Raw genomic sequence first — 22,077 nt, 5'->3', positions numbered from 1 at the left:
ACAATATCGGAATCAAGCAGCTAGTCACCGCACCAACCCACACAGCCAGACACACGCTCGACCCAGTCTTGTACGCCAACATCACCTACCTCCTTTGGACCGACCACCGCTGAATACATCTCGCCTTCGCCTTGCCCACTGTACACCCCCGCTCTCATCGCCTCCCCGTCTCAGCTGGAATAAGACCACCGAAGAAAGTCTTGTCGACTTCTTCAGCACGACCACTTTGCCAACACCAACAGACGCCAACACGTAACCTTCAATGATGAATCTCCAACTGCACCAACACTCTGGCACCCTCAAGAAGACACCAGGCAAGCAAGGCTCCAAGAAGCCAGCTGGTTTACTTTCGCCCTCCACAAGTAGAGACGCACCTGCCGACCACTTGAGAAGAGATGGAGGAACAACAAAAACGTCGGAACCCCACGTAACCTTCAAATCCGCTGTCAACGTACACCAACTTCTCCTCAAAACCACAAAGAAAACGGCCATCCAAGGCAGAATCAACTCCAACGTACACACCAGCAAAGAACTCTGCACCATGGTCAAGGACTTTGCCAGACCCCCCAGCGAGACCACAGACGTCCCACCCTTCCAAGACCTCTGCAACAAACTTGACACCTTCTTCCACCACAAGATCAGATAGATCTATGACAGTTTTGACACCCTAGACCCTGCCACTACACCCGCCACCACTGCAGGCAACCACGCTGCACCCCAACTGGACTCCTCTTACCACAGATGGCACGCTCAAGACCATGAACAGTATCTACTCAGGAGCCCCATCGGACCCTTGCCCATACCACATCTTTCATAGGCAACCACCTCTAACCCCCTCTCCCCGCTCTGGCTTTCCCGCACCATCACTACAAGCACAAAAGAGGGACCCTGAAAACAGATACTCAGAGAGGCTGGCAGGGAACATATCAAAACAAGAACAAAAACCTCTCTGGCAATTGTTTTAAACATTGGTAATGTATCCAAAACTCATTGAAATAAGTACATTGACCAACACAAAAAAGATATTTTAGAAAAATATATTGTTTCTTTAATTATTTTACATAAATTCCTTAGTAAATCACAAATAAATAATCATCATATATAGATCAATACATAGCGTAACCCAACAAACCAATATCTACATCCACCACGCATCTCCATACAATCCACTCAATCACACCATTCAAATGCAACCGTCTCACCAATTAGAGCCAACTCAACAACATACACTAAACAAATGATATAATTACCACACTATAACAACATACAGAAAGTATACACAGAAAGGAAAAAAATGAATTTCTTTTTTATATATAACAGACAAAAAACGCCGACGCGCTTTTCGGACAGGAAGCCTTGGTCCTGAATTCCTTCGTCAGGGCGCAATTAATAGGTATAATCCAATTTAACAGTCTTTATCTTGATTTCAGATTATATAGACTTCAATCCAGGTTAATGGTATTTAGTGGGTTACACAGGGTACTCAGACAAGTATTCTGAGACACAATCTGTGGGGGACAAGGATATCAAAATTACACATCATGAACATAAAATCCATTGAACAATGTTATAGCTGTGGGCATCAACATCAGAAAAGGAAAATGAGTAAAGAATGCCAAATCTATACTACTATTATAAAGAGAGAACAGAAACCTTTTGGCAAGGTAAACTCGGGAACCACAGCGCCAATCCACACACCCAATACATTGTTGTAATCCTCAGGGTGTGTAGATGGACATAGGCTGCATAAAATTAAAAAAAACGTAAATTAAAAAATTTAACTTTAAAAGCAAAGTAGTCCCTAAAAGTAGCGCCGGCTGCTACGTAGCGCTGGCCGCGACCTAGCAATGTCTGCAACGTGCGTGATGACGACAGGCGGGGAGGAGCGGTGACGAGCAGCGAGGAGTGGCGGTGAAGTCCGGAGCAAGGGGAAGAGCGGCGGCTCAGGAAAGGCAAAGGCAAGGGCGAGGCGGGAGGCGGCAGGCGGTCTGGGCAATGTCGGGGCGGGCGGGGTAGGCAAAGGCGAGGTGGGAGGCGGGATGCAGGCGGGAGGCGGTCTGGGCAATGTCGGGGCGGGGGCCGGGGCGGGAGTGCACCCAAGCCTGAAATGTTGCCCCCAGCCCCCTTCTGCCCCGGGCAACGATGCCGCAATCCGGAAATGCTGCCCCCAGCCCCCTTCTGCCCTCGGCAACGCTGGGGCGGGCTGCTAGTACCCAAATAAAGAGTGGCACTGTGCTCGGAAGAAATATGAACAATGTGTCAAGATAGAAAGCAAAACCTAGAAAAAGATATAGAGCCAATCATCACCTTAGTATAGCCTCCACCAAGTGTCTAGATCCACTCATTTTGATAAGTTAATACAGATACAGAGCGGAACAGAGGAATCGATAAACATTCCCAACTTCCTTTAGTCTAAAGAGAAGACTTAGGTCTAATTAGCGTGACAATCCTGGAACAGATATATCAGATTCCCTTTAGAACCAGGTCGCTGTGGACAAATATAAGAAAACTACATGAAGGCACATATAGTGCTCCAAATAATATCATCCTTGTCAGACAGGTCTATTAATAATCTAATAGGATGATGAACAGCTACTAATGGCTATTATTAACATGCAAAGTACACTGCTCGTGAAAATCCTTGCTAGCAAAGGTCTTCAGGAACTACAGAATTATTTTGAAACCTCGAATTTGTGCTTGCATTCTAAAGTATTTGCTCTTGATTTGTTTCTATATCCACACCATGCCCTACAACATACTGCACCTCACGCCTGACGTGTCTTGTGATGTGCACTGCCATCAAGATGCACCTTATACCACACCTTGCCACTGAGCCTCACATTACCTGCCACCCACCCTGCAGCCAAAACAATGCTCTGCTGCACAGATTGCACCACATACCGTGCCCTGACACGGACCTCGTTTCTCACACTGTTGTCCAAACAAGGCTCTGCTACACAGATTACACCACACACCATGCACTGCCAGTGACCCAAAGTGCACCTACAAACAAGCCATGCAGTGCAGATTGCACTTCAGACTATACTATGACAGCCAGACTCTGCCTTGGAGCACGCGTGGGTTAAAATACATGGCTCTGTTTACCACGCACTGGCCTGGTCCCTGCACCTACTGCACAAATGATTTCCTCCCCAATAAAAGACTCTGTCTCTGCACACCTACCTTGTTCCAGAGCTCACTGCAAAACTGGCGCACCTTCTCATCTACCTCCAGAGTGCCAGTCTCCTGCAGTCTTCTTGCCAAATCGTCAGGATTGGCGCTGCGGCGCGCTGTGCCCACAAAGAACTGTGCCACATGCCGGTCACTCAGCCCTAGAAGGCTGTGGAGCTGATCCTTCACCCAGGCTTCGGCAGCTTCCATGGTTATGGCCAATCAGCAACCTTTTTGTCAAAGGTCAGGGATGCACCTCAAACTGGTCAGTCAATCAAAGGGTGTTCCTGAAATAAACAAGCCCACGAGATGGTGAGAACAACCAAAAAGACAAGGAGAGCTCCACAAAAGAAACATTGGTAAGTATCCAGAACATGCTGCTAGAGTAGCTTAACATTACTTTCAAACTGGACAATGCAACGGCCTGCATCTTGCTCCAGTCGTCATTTCTTCCATGACCGCACTTCCATGGGGCCCTTGCCTTGGCTTTTCGGCATCAAGAGTTTATGCTGATCGTATATTGTTGCATTTCATCCCAAATTCCCCAGTCTCATATAGCAGAGGATCATGGCATCATCACTGTGTAACATGCCATTACCTAACAGATTATGGCACCATCCTAGTGGGATTCTGAGGGCCAGACATACCATCAGCACCATCATTAGCGTCAACTGGGTATGAATGTGAAAAAACACAAAACTTGCAGAGAAAGGACTTCAGATGTGAAAAATGCAAGGCCGCCCCAATGCGCACCCACGGCCCCTTCACCTGCCGGAATTGCAGCTTCTCCAGCCCCAGATGAACCTTGTACTTCCGCCTCGGAAGAACAAAATAGAGCCCAGGTGGAACAGGAAAAACCATTGGAAGAAGTTGAGTTGCTATCGGGATTGAACAAAAATGTAATATTAGGAGTAGATCCTGCAGAAACATTAATCATCCCCGACACTGTTCAGACGTACTCTCAGCAGGCTAAACCAAAATTGTCAATCATTTCATGGAACATAGCTGGAATAGCTAATAAGTTAAATATTCCCGATTGGGCTGATTTTATTAATCAGTACGATATCATCATGTTCCAAGAAACTTGGTCGACTATACCAATTTTTAGGCAAGGGTATTTAAATTTCTTTGTCCCGGCAATTAGTAATAGAGTGGGACGTCCCTCGGGGGGGCTGTTAATTTGGGTACGTCAAACTTTGAATTGTTCGGTAAAGCAAAGGTCTATACCCTCTAACGATATTTTGGCACTTGATTTTACCTGGCAAAATGGTCATCAACTAGCCCTGTTTAATTTGTATGCAAGGGGAGTAGCCAGGGGTAAACCATCAGAGACCCTATCGTGCCTTGAGACGAATATTGAACAGCTACCAGACCCCTCTTACGTAATAATAGGCGGGGATTTTAATACTACCTTCGAGCCCTTGGGCGAGGAGGATAAAGTCCTGGCTGAAGATGAGGACACCAAGTGGGGCATACCCCAACTAGATATCCCCGTAATCAAGACTTGGAGCACGGTAGCAATACAACTGAAAAGCTTTTGTCTCTCAAGAGGACTTAGAGCAGCGAATGGCCGGACAGTGTCAGATTTTATGGGGAAAAATACCTTTGATAATGGTAGATCGGCCAGCAGGATAGATTATATACTCCTAGATGTAAGGCTCTGGGATAAACTGGAAGATATGGAAGTGAAGGCCAAGATTGAAAGCGACCACAATCCACTGTGCCTGACACTACATACCTTCCATGACATATTTGAGCATCCTAGAGAGGACCATATGGTCACACAGGACCTAGTATGTTCTAATAACTCCCGTTACTTGAAGTGGAACATGCTCCTAGAAGATCTCGCCAAAATAGAGACCCTAAAGGAAGTAGTAGTGGGTGAAGTCGCTAAGATTAAGTCCCATTTTGGACAGACCAATTTTATCGACTACATGATGGCTGCCCATGAGATACTTTTTACCAAAATCCAAAGTTTTTTCCGTAAAAAAACCTCCACAAGTAAAATGAAGAAACCACAAGAAACAAGGGGGTGGTATGATAAGAACTGCAGGGCAGCTCGAGACAACCTTGGGAAGGAATTAAGACTAGGAAGACCTGAAGCAGTAAGGCTGGCAAGAAACCAGTATAGGCAGGTTCAAAAATTGGCTAAAAAGCGTTGGGACGAGGATTGTTGGCAAGAACTCAAGGAGATTTGTGCCTCCAAGGATTCAAAGCGCTTCTGGGCCTCAGTAAAATGGGCAAAGGGTGGCATAGCACCCCAGCCTGTTAATAATGTCGCAAAAAACAGTTGGATAGAATACTTTCAACCACAGTATGCCCGTAATCTTATGTTTAATAATGTTAGCCTTCCTCCACAAGTCTACTACAAAGCACCACCATTTATTGAGAGGGATGTGAGTGTTGTATTAGACTGCATAGCAGGGGGGAAAGCACCAGGCATGGATGGCATTCCGGCTGACATTTTTTTGTCTGACCGGAAGTCCTGGTGTACCTATTTTACAATGTTGGCCAATGCAGTGGCTATGGGAGGGGAAGTGCCTGCCTCATGGAAGGGAGCAGAAATAATTCCCATATACAAAAAAGGTGACCGTTCCCTGGCTAAAAACTATAGACCCATTAGTCTAATCGACACAGCTCAGAAGTTAATGGGTCGACTAGTTCAAAATAAACTGCAGCAATGGATCGACGCAAATAACATCCTGTCACATTACCAAGCTGGGTTTAGGCCCCTAACCAGTAGCATCGACCAAGTTCTCCATTTTCTAACGATTTATTGGAGAAATGTCACCTTGAAGAAGGGGACATTGTATGCAGTTTTTGTAGATCTAAAAGCCGCTTTTGACTTAGTCCCCAGGGAAAAACTTTGGCAGACCTTGGCGGATGCAGGAATAAAACAGGAGTTGCTTACACTCCTTGTTCGCCTACATGAAAACAATTTCGCAAAGATACGATGGGGCAAACAAGGAGAGGTAACCGATTCCTTTCCGGTTGAACGTGGGGTGCGACAAGGGTGTGTCCTAGCGCCAACCCTCTTCTCCATTTATATAAATGGTATTGTTGAACATCTAGAGAAGATTGCTAGCGACGCCCCCGTAATAGCCGGCTCCCGTGTACCAGTCCTCATGTTTGCGGACGATACATTATTACTCTCCCGCACCCCTAGTGGGTTACAAAAAGTAGTTGATGCCTTTGGTGTATATTGTGATGATAAGGGCCTAGAATTAAATACTACCAAAACGAAATTCATGTGCCTTAATCAACAGTCCTCCTTTAAGGGTGTAATAAAATACAAAGGAACACCCCTAGAAAGAGTGGACTCTTTTTCATACCTAGGTATCACTCTGCAAGAAAACATGAGCTGGAATCACCACATAACCACAACCCTTCTAAAATTTAGACAGTTATCAGGTGCTATTTCGCTAAGACACCGTACCTCTTTGACAAAGCCTCTGAATTGTGTCATGGAAATTTATTCTATGAAAGTCCTGGGGGCTTGTTTATATGGTTCTGAATTATGGGGTTTTTCAAACTTGACTAATCTGGGCCGAGCGGAAAACAGGTTCCTAAGAGGGGTCACAATGGTCCCCCAAAGTACCCCAATAATTCCGTTAAAACTAGACCTGGGCAGAAAATCAGTTGTGGATATAGCGAGGCTTCGGCCCCTCCTGTACTGGAGGCGAATTATGGTAACCCCAGAGCTAGCCCACTAAGCAGCAGCATTGATGGATGTCATCAAATTCGATCGTTTCCACACTATCCCATGGCTAAGGGAGTTGCGGGGTCTACTTACAGAATTTAAATTGGACCATCTATGGGACAACAAAGACCCAACTTGCTTCCCCTCTAAGGAAAAGCTAAAAGATCTTTATTGGGAGATGATATATCTTGCAATGTTTAGTGACAGTACAAGTGTAAACCTAACTTCTCGCTTTTTAAACTTAAAAATGTATCCATCATACGAATGTTTTTGGGACCTAATTGAAAAACCGTATGATAGAAAACTTTATTTTCAATTTCGCATTGGTACATTACCCTTAAATGCATTTAAGAAGCACTGGTCCCAGACATGGGATGAACATTGTCACCATTGTAAAGAGGAAATTGAACACATCTCCCATTTTTTGTTTTGTTGCCCACTGTATTTGGCCCCCAGACGTAAGTGGTTAAAACCGCTATGCTTAAAGTTGGGAACCCGAAGCCAAGCAGAAGCCCTCAGGATACTTGAATCAGATTGTACAACATTATATGTGGTTGGTGTAGCAAAGTATCTGGCATGGTCGTGGCTAATTCGTACCCGATCATTATTGGCTACTGTATTATAATGGAATTATGTATATCCATAAACTGTTTTATTGCGACAAACTGTACGTTTTTTAACCTATGAAATGTGTTTCTTAAATTGTAATAATGTGATTGTAATTTTATGACCTTTTATTATGTCTTATTCGACACCAAACGTTTAATATGTATTTTTAGAAGTATTTTTATAAGTAGTATTTATTGTATAGGGTTAGGTGAATGCTTTTATGACAAAATGTCGAATAAAGCTTATAAATTGATTGGTTCTCAGAATAACAATACAGAATAAAAACATCTGCTGAAAGATGTGCAAAATCATAGCACCTGGAATTTGAAAACAAGGGATGCCTGAGAAATCAAAAAAGTTAAACCATGAACAATGACAAACACATATTGACAGGGTTGATGCACCCACCTTTCTCAAAGTAGAAAGGGCGGGCTGTTGGGACTTACTCCAGAAGTTGGAGGAAGTCAGAAACACAGATTTAGTATGAGATAGGAAATAACATTCATGAACATCAATGCTCACCTGTGCTTCATGTTAGAACAAGCAATGGCAAAGCCAATAGGTCTTGACAATGCCTGAGCTATTGACCTTGTCAATGTGAATGTCTTTCAGCCGTGTTGTCTAGCAGCACATCTGTTATTCAGCCTGGCTGAAAGTCACTGAAAGCTCAGGATCACAGGAGGTTGAGCCGATGAGAGTCTCTTTGCACTTATGTTGAGCTTATCGTCCTGCCCTCCTACCACAAAAAAGCGATACAACGTGGCCTGTGCTGGCTGCATGATAGTGCTTTTTTAGTGACTTTCAGTCATGCTGAAGAGCAGATGTGCTGCCAGGCAACATGGCTAGGAGACATAAATATTGAAAAGACCAATAGATAGGGCATTGCCAAAATCTATTGGCTTTCCCAATGCTTGTTTGGTGTTGACAAGGTATTGCCAAACAAATATGGAAGGGATAGTGAGAAACCGTTAAGGAGCTTTGAAGTGAAGCAAGGATGTGTTGTTACAGCCAGAGCAGCCGACAAGGGAACTGGGAAAGAAGGTTTGAATCTCGGGCGGCTGAACAGTTTGTGATTCTGGGCAAATCACTTACGCTTATCCCTGCCAATGACCATGAATGTGTCATTGTGGAATGTAACTTGTGAGCACTTAAAGTGCTCGAATGCCATTGGCTGGTGTTTGCAGTGTGGCAAGACTGCAAACACCAGCCAATCAGATTGTGCAAAAAATAAATAATAAAAGCATAAGGGACGAGGGAGGTTGTGGGGTGCGGGTCAAGCAGGAAAGGAGGAGGGATGGGGAGATGGGCAAGCATCGACAGGAAAGGGTGGGAACAAGCAGCAATGAAGGGGGAAAAGTTCCTTTTTCGAAGTAGGATCAGCAACAAAAAAGAATGCGTCATTGTGGAATGTAACAGGTGAGCACTTGAAGTGATACAAAACCATTGGCTCGTGTTCACGCTATGGCAAGATGGAGGACGGAGTGAGCGCTCCAATACCATCAGATCGTGCACACAAAAAAAAAACAAGTGCTGTTCTTTAACAACTTTTAGAGAAATGCATTTGTTTATTTACATGCATTTCAGGGGTAGGTGTGTGCATGTACAAGGGAGACGTTACAAAAAACACAAGTCCTGCTATGGAGTTCTTGAAAAAAAAAATGAAAAAAATTCCTTGCAACCTGGGAGCAGTGTAAGGAGACATATACTTGGCTCATGCACTACGGGAGGGTTAAACAAAAGAAGAGTGCATGACACCTGCATGCCATGGCGAATGGCATTAAAGAACATGAGAGAGATGCTGAAGTTTACCAATGGGAGGAGATGGGCGGCATGTAAGCCCACAGAAAGAACGCAGCATACTGCATGTCTTTTCGAGACAGCGCAAGTGCTGCCTGGCCAAGCAGTGCATGCGCTGTAGCCGAAACCTAAAAAGGATTGGTTACTGTAATGTTTGATATTCAGAAGACATGGTCCAGACGTTTAAGCAGGACCTGAAATATCAGCCTCAACTAAATCTTTCCCATCATGGTTGTACGGAACTAAAGGTCTTCACCCTAAGAATAAGGGTCAGAATAAAAATGAGTTGCCCTTTGAATGAATAAAGTAAAAGTCCATCACCAAAACAACTTTAGGCCCAAACAAGTCTATAGTCCTCTCTTTAGATTCCTGGTGGTGATGTCCTGGCACAGGGAGGATGCTGGAGCCTAATGGCAGTATGCCGCGCATGAGGGAGTTTACATCAGGGCCTGTGTATGCAGGACGTAAACAAAGGCATCCAAGCTGGGAGCGTCTCAAATAGCAGACTTAACCGAACGTATATCAGGCCTCGTTGAAACTACACAATGACTTGATAAACCAGACAGGCTTTTTAAATACAGAGTCTAGCAGCAGACTCTTTCGATCAATCGTCCGCGAACACTGCAGCCCCAGTGCTTCCATAGCAAGCTTAACAGTATATTAGGGTATGTCATTAGCAAGAGGCGCGGGTGGATTTCAATATATACAGGAAACTCTATGGATTTAATGTTTGGAGCCCTTTTCAGTTACAATTTTGGCAATAAACCTTCCCTCCATAACATTAGAGAAATTGGCAGTAAGAATTGATAATACTGACATTCTCACCAGGGAGGAGTCTGGCGGGATTGACAGGTATGGTGTACTGAAGTAGACTGGCATCTGTTCTGACAAAATCCCCCCGGAACAACCCTTCATTAGATCAATCAACGACATAATGTCTCCATTTAGAAGAAACGAATGGCCCAAGGTGTGTGTTGACTCAGGATATAGAAGACTCCATGTTTCAGGTTTACCCTCTTGAAAGTTTGACGTGGGTTTAAAGACAATTGATGAGTACATAAAGGGTGCATGAGGGAGCAGGTTACAGTCTACCGGGAAACCACAAGATACCAAGCCTGTCCTAAGTGATAAATGCAAATACGATTTTAACTAGAACGTGCAAAATCTGCATAGTCTACTTTTTTGTATTAAAGCAAAATATCTGGAAAATGTTGTAATATCTGCAACTACGCGAAATACAAATCCGACATTTAGCTCCGTATTCTAACATGAAATGCATCTTAGCTTCCATTTTGGTTGCAAAGATATTTTTTTAAATAAAAAAAAAGAGCATAAAAAACGCCAGTGCTGCGAACAAAAGTGTTCTGGTCATTCTCATTGCTTCTGCACTATAATTTTGCCACAAACACAGCAGAATTACACACTATGGCTTAATTTAATACATTTTGCATACCAAGTACACGAAATTACAAAAAATTACGCGGGTATAATTTTCCCAGCTGCTCCTCCCTCCCCACCTTCCCATATATGGCAGCCACGTCGAAGGCGCGCCCATCCGCGCCTGGACTGCGCCCAGCGCCAGAACCTCTGGCCCCCGCAGCAGTCACGATGTCCCCTCCGCTACGACGTCAACACCCTCATCGCTCTCAACCCAGGAAGGACCTACACCTGCTGCAAGGCCGCCCCAATGCGCACCCACGGCCCCTTCACCTGCCGGAATTGCAGCTTCTCCTGCCTATAAAGCGCCAAGACACCCACCACAAGGGAAGCAAACCAGCTTAGATGCATCCTGATCAACACCCGCTCCGCACACAAACACGCCGTCGAACTCTGGGACCTACTCGACACCACATCACCGGACGTCGCCTTCCTGACCGAGACCTGGATGAACGAAGCCTCTTCGCCTGACATCGCCATAGCCATCCCAGACGGGTACAAGATCACCCGCAGAGACTGCACCAACAAGGCCGGAGGAGGAATCGCCATTGTCCACAAAAACACCATCAAGATCTCAACAAACACCAACGACACCCTCAGCACCGCCGAACACCTGCACTTCTAGATCCACACAAACCCAAAGACCCCCTTAAGAGGCACCCTCTTCTACAGACCTCCAGGACCCCGGCCTCAATTCTGCGACTCCATCGCAGACCTCATCAGCACACACGCACTAACCTCCACCGACCACATGATCCTCCTCGGAGACCTGAACTTTCACCTGGAGAACAACAACGATAACAACTCCTCCACCCTGATCGACAATATCGACAACCTCGGACTGAAACAGCTCGTCACGACGCCGACCCACAACGCCGACCACACGCTAGATGTCATCTTCTCCTCAAGCCCCCACGTCACCTTCAGCCACGCCTCCGAACTCACCTGGACAGACCACCACTGCATCCACTTCTCCTTCCGAAAACCACCCACACACCACCGCACCTTACAGACCCACAGCCGCCCCTGGGGCAAAATCACTGAAGAACAACCACAGACAAACCTCGCACTCAATCCCCCGACGACCCCAACCAACCCCGATGAAGGGGCACTCGCCCTCGAACGCTGGATGAAAGACTGCGCCAACACCGTCGCCCCACTGAAAAACCCCACCAACTCAGACACCAGCAGAAGAGTCAGCTGGTTCACCCCGGAACTCCTCAACTCCAAATGTACCTGCAGAAAACTGGAAAACAAATGGAATAATGAAAAGTCGCCAGACAGCCACACTGCCCATAAAGACGCCATCCGCAACCACCACCACCTCATCAGGACCACCAAAAGAACCTCCTTCACGGACCGGCTTGACAACAACGCACACAAAAGCAAGGAGCTCTTCACCATTATGAAGGAACTCTCCACCCCAAGCTCCAACGCCAACGACATCCCACCTTCGCAAGCCCTGTGCGACTCCCTCGCCACCTTCTTTCACCGAAAAATCACCGACATCCACGACAGCTTCAGACCCTGGACGACCCCTACTGACCACACTGCACCGAACCCACCGCCCACAACACCCTGACATCCTGGGCCAAGGTGAGCATCGAGGACACAATCAAGACCATGGGAACAGTCCACTCCGGATCCCCATCGGACCATCTCCCGCACCACATCGTCAACAAAGCCAGAGAGTCCATCGCTCCCCACCTGCACAAAATCATCAACCTCTCCTTCGAGACCGCCACCTTCCCTGAGATCTGGAAGCATGCAGAGATCAACGCCCTACTGAAGAAACCCAAGGCGGACCCGAGCGACCTCAGGAACTTCCGGCCCATCTCCCTGCTCCCATTCCGAGCTAAGGTCATCGAGAAGATAGTAAACACCCAGCTCACCCAGCACCTCGAAGACAACAACATCCTAGACCCGTCCCAATCAGGATTCCGCAGCAACCACAGCACCGAGACCGCACTAATCGCCGCCAGACGACATTAGGATCCTACTGGACAATGGCGAGACAGCGGCCCTCATCCTCCTGGACCTCTCTGCCGCCTTCGACACAGTCTGCCACCACACTCTACGCACACGCCTCCACGACGCAGGAATCAGTAACAAGGCCCTTGACTGGACCACCTCCTTCCTCTCCGGCAGAACGCAGAGAGTCCGCCTCCCCCGTTCCGATCAGAGGCCTCCGAGGTCATCTGTGGCGTCCCTCAAGGATCCTCCCTAAGCCCGACGCTGTTCAACGTCTACATGGCGCCACTAGCATGCATCGCCCGACAGCACGACCTCAACATAATGTCCTACGCCGATGACACTCAGCTGATCCTCTCCCTCACAAAGGACCCCCTCGCCGCCAAATCCAACCTCCACCACGGAATGAAGGCCGTCGCCGACTGGATGGAGGACAGCCACCTCAAACTGAACACAGACAAGACGGAAATCCTCATCTTCGGATCCAACCCCTCCGTATGGGACGACTCCTGGTGGCCCACGTCACTGGGGTCCCCCCCGGCCCCCACGCAACCTGGGAATCATCCTTGACTCAAAACTCTCCATGACCAAACAGGTCAACGCAGTCTCCTCCACCTGTTTCAACAACCTCCGCATGTTCCGCAAAATCTACAGATGGATTCTGACCAACACAATCAGCAGTCAAACAGGCCCTAGTAAGCAGCAGACTCGACTACGGAAACGCCCTCTACGCCGGAGCCCCGTCCAAGCTCATCAGCAGACTACAGAGAATCCAGAATGCCTCCGCACGCCTGATCCTCGACGTCCCATGCCGCGACCACATCACCCCCCACCTGAGGAACCTGCACTGGCTCCCCGTCGACAAAAGAATCTCCTTCAAGCTCCTGATCAACGCACACAAAGCACTCCACAAAACCGGGCCCAGCCTATCTCAACAGTCGACTCTCCTTCTACGTACCCAACAGGAATTTCCGCTCCGCTGACCACGCCCTGGCCGCGGTCCCACGCATCTGGAGAACCACTTCCGGAGGCAGGTCCTTCTCCCATCGCGCCGCCAAGACCTGGAACACCCTCCCCCTCGACCTGTGACAAACCGAAGACCTGCTGACCTTCAGGAGACAACTCAAGACCTGGCTCTTCGACCAGTAACAGCACCCCCCCCCCCAAGCGCCTTGAAACCCTACCAGGTATATAGTGCGCTTTACAAATTATGTGATTGATTGATTGATTAATCACTGTCTAAGCAAATGAGACCTGCAAAAGAACGTATCCTACACCATCAGTAGGTGTCAACTATTCACAAGTCACCAACTAACTTTAATTCTGAAAGACCGGATGTTCAAAACACCACAAACTTCTCGGATGAAACTGCTAAAAGAAATGTATTGCTTGTAGAATGAGACTACGTCATGGAAACTTTAAATGTGGACTGATGGGAGCCAGGAGTTATGATTATTATGGTTGAGTGTAAGACAAAGGTGTTCCTTGAACTTTTAGAAACATTTCTAGATAATCTTGAGCATAAAATGTCATCTCTTCTACTTATCTCGTCTATCAATTCTGAAAACATGAATATTTAACTACACCAACTTTAACCAATGGCAGAAGAAATTATGTTATTTACCACGAAGAACAGTTGCCCTATGGCCTCCTGACTGACCTATGACCATCAGGAATCATGCAACTCTGCAAGCCTTTTCTAATTCCCTAACCTCTAAGGCTACTAAGCAACTCAAGAAGTAGTGCTTCCTTTTCCATCAAAACTGACACAGAGTTCACATGTGTGTTTTAAATGGGTAAGTGGATTATAAAGAAACACCACCTTCTTGCAATGCTGTGTCAATCACACACTAGTGTTTTGCAAGTAGCAGCTTTGTAGACTGACTTTTAGGAACACGTCTTGCCATTATGAGCTTCATTTAAAGTGTTTTATCATAAATGTTGGTAGGTCAATACTTGCCATACAGATGACAAACTGGAGATCAATATTGCACCCTATTTGCTTTGAGAAAGCACCCAACGCTGTGATCAAAGAATACCAAATTTGTATAGGCCTCAAGGTAGCAGGAGGTGCTTTGGATCATCCAAGTCATAGCCCCAGAAAAGTTAGTTTATAACAAGTACTGGGACTTGATTGTGCTGTGCACTATATATACACACTTGGTGTCAAACACCATCAATATAAACACTATATTCAAACTATTTTGTATTCCTCCTTTCAAAAAGATTTTTTAACTTATAAAATCAACATAATTATGCACTTCACTCTGTAAATGACGTTTTTACATAAATTCACATCTTGTGCATTGTATACAAATGCCTGAAAACAATATTGCATTTACAAGATCATGCAACATTCAATGTTTATGCTCAATGCATGTCGAGACATAAAGAGTCTCTTCCTCAGGAGAAAATCTTTGTCTTCAAAACCTCTGCCTCTTGCTTCTATAGTTCTAAGTCAAGTACTCCTATATGCCGTCTATGTTAAGGATCTTAGTGTATTATGCTTATCTCCGTAAACCGACTTTCGTGGCACCTCTATAATACAATAAATATAACACAGAAAAGGCCATACAGCTGGACTAGCTTTGCCTGACAACAAAGAACACACAATCGCTCCACACCTGGTCTGCCCGAACATAACAAGACGAGGGTATCCAGTATATCAGCAGGCCTATCTTAAAAACACAGGAAGAATAGGTGTACATTTGATCAAAGAGCATACATTTCTCCCTAAGTAGAGGAAGGAGTGCTTTATAACCAACATGAGTGTGCACCTACTGTTCCCGAACCAAACTGCGAGGCAAGCTTCATAGTTATATGAGGGTATGCTCGCCCCCTGATAATGGATACAGATGAAGTATGAAGGCATACTGGAAAGCACAAGACCTCCTGGGCCTTAGCACAGTGAGTTAAGAAGTGTCATCCTACTAGTGATCAAAGCCATCCTGCCCCAGCAGCAAGATGAGCTCCCAACATATCAGACTAAACACCCACTTCAAAAACGAAACAACTCGAGCTATAGATCATACCGAACAGAACACCAATAACTCCTACCATTAGGCTGAGGAGCCCAAGCTGCCGAGCTTCAAAGAAAGTGTTTGCATCAGAGTGCTGTCATCCCAGCAAATAAGCAGTGATGTGCACATAGGCTATGGCTTATATGGATGCTTTTCTATTGCAGTCTCTAGCCGAACAGGTGAAATCTGTTAATGTGGGGAAATAAGGCAGAGACTTCAAAAGAAGTTTAAAGAACTGTGAATTCATATTTTTACGTTTCAAAAGATAGGTTTATTGAGCACAAATGGACATACATCAATACTTCTTACAATTAATAATCAAAAATTATTTAAAGAAGCGTATATATAATACAAATGGGCTGATCATATATTTTAAGTAGACCAAGTGGGCTTACATCAGTAGTGCCAAGAGCAACATCGAATACAACGTTTTGTGACAAAAGTGCAGTCCGTTTCTCCATTAATTACAGAACACACCCGCACAACGCCTAGGACTAAACTACAAAAGGGAAATATAAAAAGAGGAGACGGGGAGGGCTCATAGTGAGGCGCTTGTGCATACGATATTAGGGGAAGACAGAGGATCAGAACTGTCTTTTGGTCGGAGCAGGACTCGTGTCTTATTTTAGGGGCATCTTTAGAATCTGCCCCACCTCGAGCAGTCACAATGAATGATAATCACACCAAGGAGCAGAGAGAATTCACCTGGCCCTCCACAGCCTGTCTACCTCATTCAATCATTGAGGAGGACATTATTTTGCAGTTTCCAAGGAAGACAGTGTGGGTGTAGGTATGGCTTAGATTCCAGGCCTGGAGCTCAGGCACGCCGGCTTTAGGCGTGGAAAGAACGAAGGCCTAAAAGACTCACCTCTGCGACACAGCTCTTCCCCACGATTAACGGGCCAGGGGCAGCGCCCCCTGAAGGTAGAGTTAAAGGTCCAGCTCAGGAGGTAAACACAGGAGTCCATGCTGGAGGCCCCGCCCCCACACCGGGATTGACACTAGCGAGCCGCGGCCTCATTGGCTCCATTCTTCGGCGGAAGATCCGTCTGCACCAATCAGCGACGCCCCGTGCAGAGGCACCCGGAAGCGGATGGGACCCGAGAGGAAGAGCCGCGCCGCGGCCGCCGTAGCTCGGAGGCGGCTGGAGCTGATACCTCCGGGCCGCGGGTGGAAGGGGCGCCGTGCAGACTCCAGAGACGGCGTAGGCGACCAGCGATCCACCGAAACAGTCACACTGGCCCGCTCATGGCCTGCAGCTTCCGCTTCCGGTGTCAGTAGCGCCAATCCTGTAGCAATGCGAAAACAAGCACTAACGGCAGTGGAAAGAGGTCCGAATGAAGCTCCTCCCAGAAGTCACCGCGGGGGGGGGGGGGGGGGGGGGGGGGGTTACTTTTTATTTATTTATTTAAGCATTTTTATATAGCGCAGACTTTACCATTACAACACGCATTTACAATGCAATGGTCTCGGCATTATTAAAGGTAGAGTTATTGGCATTGCTCATGACTTTTTTTTTAAAATCATAAATAAATGGCATTGTTATTTACATTGCCAATAGGGGCGGGTTCAAACCCCCTAACTAAAAAACATTAATAGATTTTTACTCCTATTTCTTACGCCTAGTTTCTCCTTCTCCTCAATTGTACAAATGGAGCTCGAGATTCCCCCCCCCCCCACACTCACACACCCAACAACCGAGGCTCATCTTTCACTCTCCTCCTTATGCATTTAAGCTATTAGGACTTATTTCTCGAGTGCGCAATGGGTCGGCACATTAGTAATGTTTGTCATGTTATTCACAAAACATTGATCTAAAGTGTGAGAAGAAAGAAACGTGCTCGTGCAACCTGAGAGCCGGTTAACTAACTAAGAGAGCTGGTGTGTACAAAACAAACAGAGAAAGAAGGAAAGCGAGACAAGAAAGTAAGTAGGATGAGAAAGCAGGACAAAGACTGAGGAAAGCCTCAGAGAAAAGGAAGAGTGGAGGGAATTGGGAAGGGGAAAAGAAGACAAAAGGAGGAAGCAGCAGTTACAGCAGGACCGGTTTATATTTGTTGCATCACACGTACAACAGCAGACTCTCACTCTCTGCTCTGGGCACAATGTTGAATGTATGTCGGTCTAATTCGGACATCTGAGTGAGTCATACAAAATGATAGCGCGCCCTGTTACCCCCAGGCTCCCCCCGTACCTACGGATATGCTCCGAAGTGAAGGACAGACACAGGAAGTGAAGGACAGACACAGGTACCGAAGCCAGGTTTTGGTTTTTACTGATGTGATGCACTGCAAAGAGAATACAGGGCTTCGAATCTCATTCATGTAGAACGGTTCCCTATGAAAGTCATACGGAGCACTTCAAGAGCAGCTGGGAGTCGTACTGTCAATACACACTGCGGGACTCGCGGGGGGAGAGGGGGAACAATTCCACGAACCATTAGCAAGCCGTATCCCAAGTCTCTCGGGACACAAGGGAGGGACAGGTGTTAGGACAGTACTTTCATCACTTATGTTAAATAGCTCAGGTACAGAAAGGCATTCTGCAGAAGAGAAAACTGATACAAAGCCTTAAACAGTCACATGAAGAGTGAAGTAGATTTAGAAGAGCAAAACATTGTAGACTAGGCAAACCCGGACCATAAACCCACACTTGTACACAAAAGATTAAAATGTAAATATATTACCAAAACATTTTGGAAACAAGGAGGGTAATGGGGGGCTAACTCTCTAGGCAGACTGAAGATGGGGGCCCGGAGGTCTGAGGTCACAGACCTTGCATAAAGGGGGGCAACAGTGAGAGTAACACACTTCGACAGTTACGAGTGGCACAAAGATGGTGCGGTCAGAGTCGTGACTTCTGGAATCTGAGCAGGAGGGCGTCCAGGCCTGGTCAGTCAGCCCGCCTCCGCGGTAATTACCCAGTGCCGCAGCTCAAGACCTGGAAAGCTGAGTCGGATTATGCACTGCAGGCTGCAGCACGTGTTAACAATAATTTGCTTTTTAGTGAAAGCGGCAGCGCGCGCCGCGCGATCAGCTGCCTGCCAGTAGTGTTACTAGTTAAATCTCCCTTGCCAGTTTCAGACTACCTTTAAATGTAGAGAGTTGATGATGATTTAATTGTTCATAAACCACGTTAACACATGTATCCCAGGGCTGGCACTTTTTGCACACTCGGCTCTTAGACTCAAGCGGGTCTCAGCATAGGGGCACAACGCACAAAGGCGCAGCCAGAGCTGCATGGGTGGGTTTTCTGTTGTCCTAAGTTTACTGTTTAAGGTGTACAAAGACTCCTCCGCGGAGGGCTAGCAGGTGCCACCGGAGTGGGCTGGAGTTATGCGAGTGTGACCTCCAAACTTTGCCAGTGGTGTGTCCAACCTTGAATTTGCAGATAACAAAGTGTATTTGAAAAAGCGCACATTTACCCAATTGTATCTTTGTGCTGAATTACAGATGTTTATCTTTACCCAACTCAATGGAACTCATTTTATCGACCTCAGAAGGATAAAAGGCCTGCTGGGGTTTGAACCTGTGAACACAAGAACACAGGCCTCCACAGTGGATGTATTAATCCACTAAGGCACCAGACCCGGCTTCAGTTACTTTAGGGGACGTGGACAAGGGTGTAAGCAAGGAACCAACAGGGCCTTGCAAGTTTGCGGAGTGGGTAGAAAAGGGGTGGGAAAGGCACAATGCACGATACACTGGTCACAAAGCCTTAACACTGACACTGCGCACGTGCTCATTCTGGAGATATTTTGGGCATAGTCTAGAACAATTCTGCAAAACCACAAAAAACAAATACATCGGTTCAATCTCACCAGTGAAATGTTAACCTCACAGACGTAATCTATACCTTGTTAACTCCATGGCTGCTAAGGCAATTCCCCTCCTGTGCTGGGAATTGCTATTTGGCATTATTTTATGACGAGCTGGGCTCGTCATCAGTGTACGAGGAGGCTACACCATGACGAGCCCAGCTCGTCATCAGCTTGGAAGGGGTTAATGGAGACCTTCGGGAATATCTAGTGAGGATGTTGTCTGTTCATTGACTGTGAGGTCATTGTGGGCTCTGATGACGTCTGATCCAGCCAGCATCGACTACAGAGACTCACACCCACCCTAGCATGAACCACCTCGTGGTGAGAGGGGCTCGGATGAATTCCCCGGCGAGTCCTTGCCGCTGGAAATGGTAACATTCCTCCATCCAGATGCACACACCTTTTTTGAGGTTTTCAAAAATGAACGGAAACCCTCTACTGTTCCAGCAATATCTCCTAGGATGAATTGTGCTATTGAAAACCTAGGATTCTAAGTCTAAAAAGCTTTTGTCCGATTCCAGCACATAGATTTGCACATATTTGTCCTTTATTTAAAGCGCTTGCCTTGGTCACGACTGGGTCTGGTAGGCACTAAATGAAACTACAAATGATCAACACGACAAAGAGTAAGGAACGATAGCTGACCTGGGCCCTCCCTAGGTCTACATTAGCGACTCTGATTTTGAGAGAACCTTTTTTTTGGTTTGCATCTGCTGCTTTCAGTTTGATATTCCTATTTGAATCAGATAATGTTTATATATACTGATGGGGGTGCACAAATTCGAAGTCCAAGCAAGAAAATTTGTATGAAAATAGTTCTTCTTAATTTTTAAGTTAAAAGTTTGTAGAGAATTTCATCATTTATATCAAAAATAGATCAGCCAACGAGTTTCTCTCCCTCATGGGGAGCTTCCTCAGGGCAATGTAGAAATGGAATACAATTGAGGTTCAAGTATTTTCGAAATGTATGACGAAGAAATATTGGCGTCAATGAAAACAAAGAGAGAGAGACCAAGCCCTATCCACTGGTCCTTGAAAATAGCTCCTTTCTGTATCCCGGAGTTGCACGCCTCAAAAGTCTACTTCAGGTAGATAATCACGGTTCCCAAGAACGAGTCGCCTCAGGGTACTGTACACAGGGAATTGCACACTGATTCTGTTGTTGAATCAGGACCATACAAATCGGTATTGTAGGCACAGATTGGCGAAAATTCCGTTCGTGTAGTTTGAGAGCCAATAGGCTTATAGGCGTATAGTCTCGCCCTGTCCCATATTCTGGACAGTTAGGTAGAGGAGCACGGCGCGACCCGGCATGGAAGTTTCGTTACGCCACTGGTGAGAGGTAGCAAACAGTGTGTTACAAGAGAAAAGTGGTGCGTGCATGTTACAAAAGAGTACCAAACATAGGTAAACAGGTAATACTGAAATAAATGGCAGACTCTCAAACCACAAGAACACACTGGGAAGGCACTTCCATAGTCATGGAGAATAGCATTTTCAGTAATGGGAGGTCTTTCTTCAGATAATAGAGAGGGCGTGAATTACTTTTGGAGGTGTCTTTGGAGGTGGAGAACTTTGAGGTCCGTTTTGAAGGCCTGGGGGAGGTGGTGGTCCGGAACTGAGGCGGAAGGGAGTTCCAGATTCTCACTGCGTTGCCTGAAAAGGATTGGGCCATCGATCTTTCCTTCTTGAAAGTGGGAGGTTCAAGCAGTAGATTTTCCGCATTACGTGATGGTCTAGAGCCTCCAGAGAGTTTGTTTATTCGCCAGGTAGCGAGGAGAAGAGGAGTGCAAGGCTTTGTGGGTGATACAGGCAGTCTTGTACATAGCTCTAGCCTCCATGCGAAGCCAGCGGAGGGTGGATAACATCGTTGTGATGTGATCGCTTCTTTTGGCCCCATAAATGAACAGAGCTGCTGAGTGGAAAACAGATTTAAGGGGGGACAAGTGGGATTTGGGGAAGCCCGTAAGAAGATAATTGCAGTAGTCCAGTCTGGAGAGGACCAGCGATTGCACCAGGGTTTTAAGGTCCTGCTCCGGGAAGAAGCGATGAATCCCCCAAAGAAGGCGCAGTTGGTATCGAGCAGACTTTGCAATGGAATTGATATGGGAGATTAGATTGAGTTTTTTGTCGAGTATGATACCAAGGGATTTTGCGCTGTCGACAATGATGAGTTTATTGTTAAGTAGATTCATCTTATCCATCCATGATTGAATCGGGGAGGAGAGGAGGAGGAATTCAGTTTTGGAGGGATTCAGAATCAGTTGATGAGTTGACATCCAGTTTTGAATGGAGTCGAAAGTAGAGCTTAGGATGGAGAGATCGTGAGTGGAGGAAACCTTGAGGTAGATTTGAGTGTCTTCTGCATAGAGATGATAGTGGATCCTGGATTTACTTAGGAGATTTCCCAGTGGCTCTAAATAGAGATTGAACAATGTGAGTGCAAGTATACAGCCTTGAGGAACACCTTGACCTACCACCAGAGGAGATGAGAGACTGTTCGCTATTTTGATCATTTGGGATCTATCAGAGAGGAAGGAAGCAAACCATTT

At 46.3% G+C, this 22,077-nt stretch overlaps 1 protein-coding gene across 1 annotated transcript in view; it reads right to left on the bottom strand.

Moving 5' to 3' along the window:
- The window catches only part of DHX16 (DEAH-box helicase 16), a 164,635-nt gene extending 147,623 nt beyond the window's left edge, over positions 1-17,012 (bottom strand). Inside the window, exons 1-2 of the mRNA XM_086920703.1 lie at positions 16,574-17,012; positions 3,184-3,458 (exon numbers count right to left, since the gene is read on the bottom strand). Of these exons, the coding sequence (XP_086776829.1) occupies positions 3,184-3,381 (198 nt within the window). The 5' untranslated portion in view covers positions 3,382-3,458; positions 16,574-17,012. The remainder of the gene's footprint in view (positions 1-3,183; positions 3,459-16,573) is intronic.
- Positions 17,013-22,077: the final 5,065 nt, after the last annotated feature.

The sequence above is a fragment of the Lissotriton vulgaris genome, chromosome 5 (assembly GCF_964263255.1).
Source record: "Lissotriton vulgaris chromosome 5, aLisVul1.2, whole genome shotgun sequence".
NCBI lineage: Eukaryota > Metazoa > Chordata > Amphibia > Caudata > Salamandridae > Lissotriton > Lissotriton vulgaris.
This window is presented reverse-complemented; position numbering and strand designations above follow the sequence as displayed.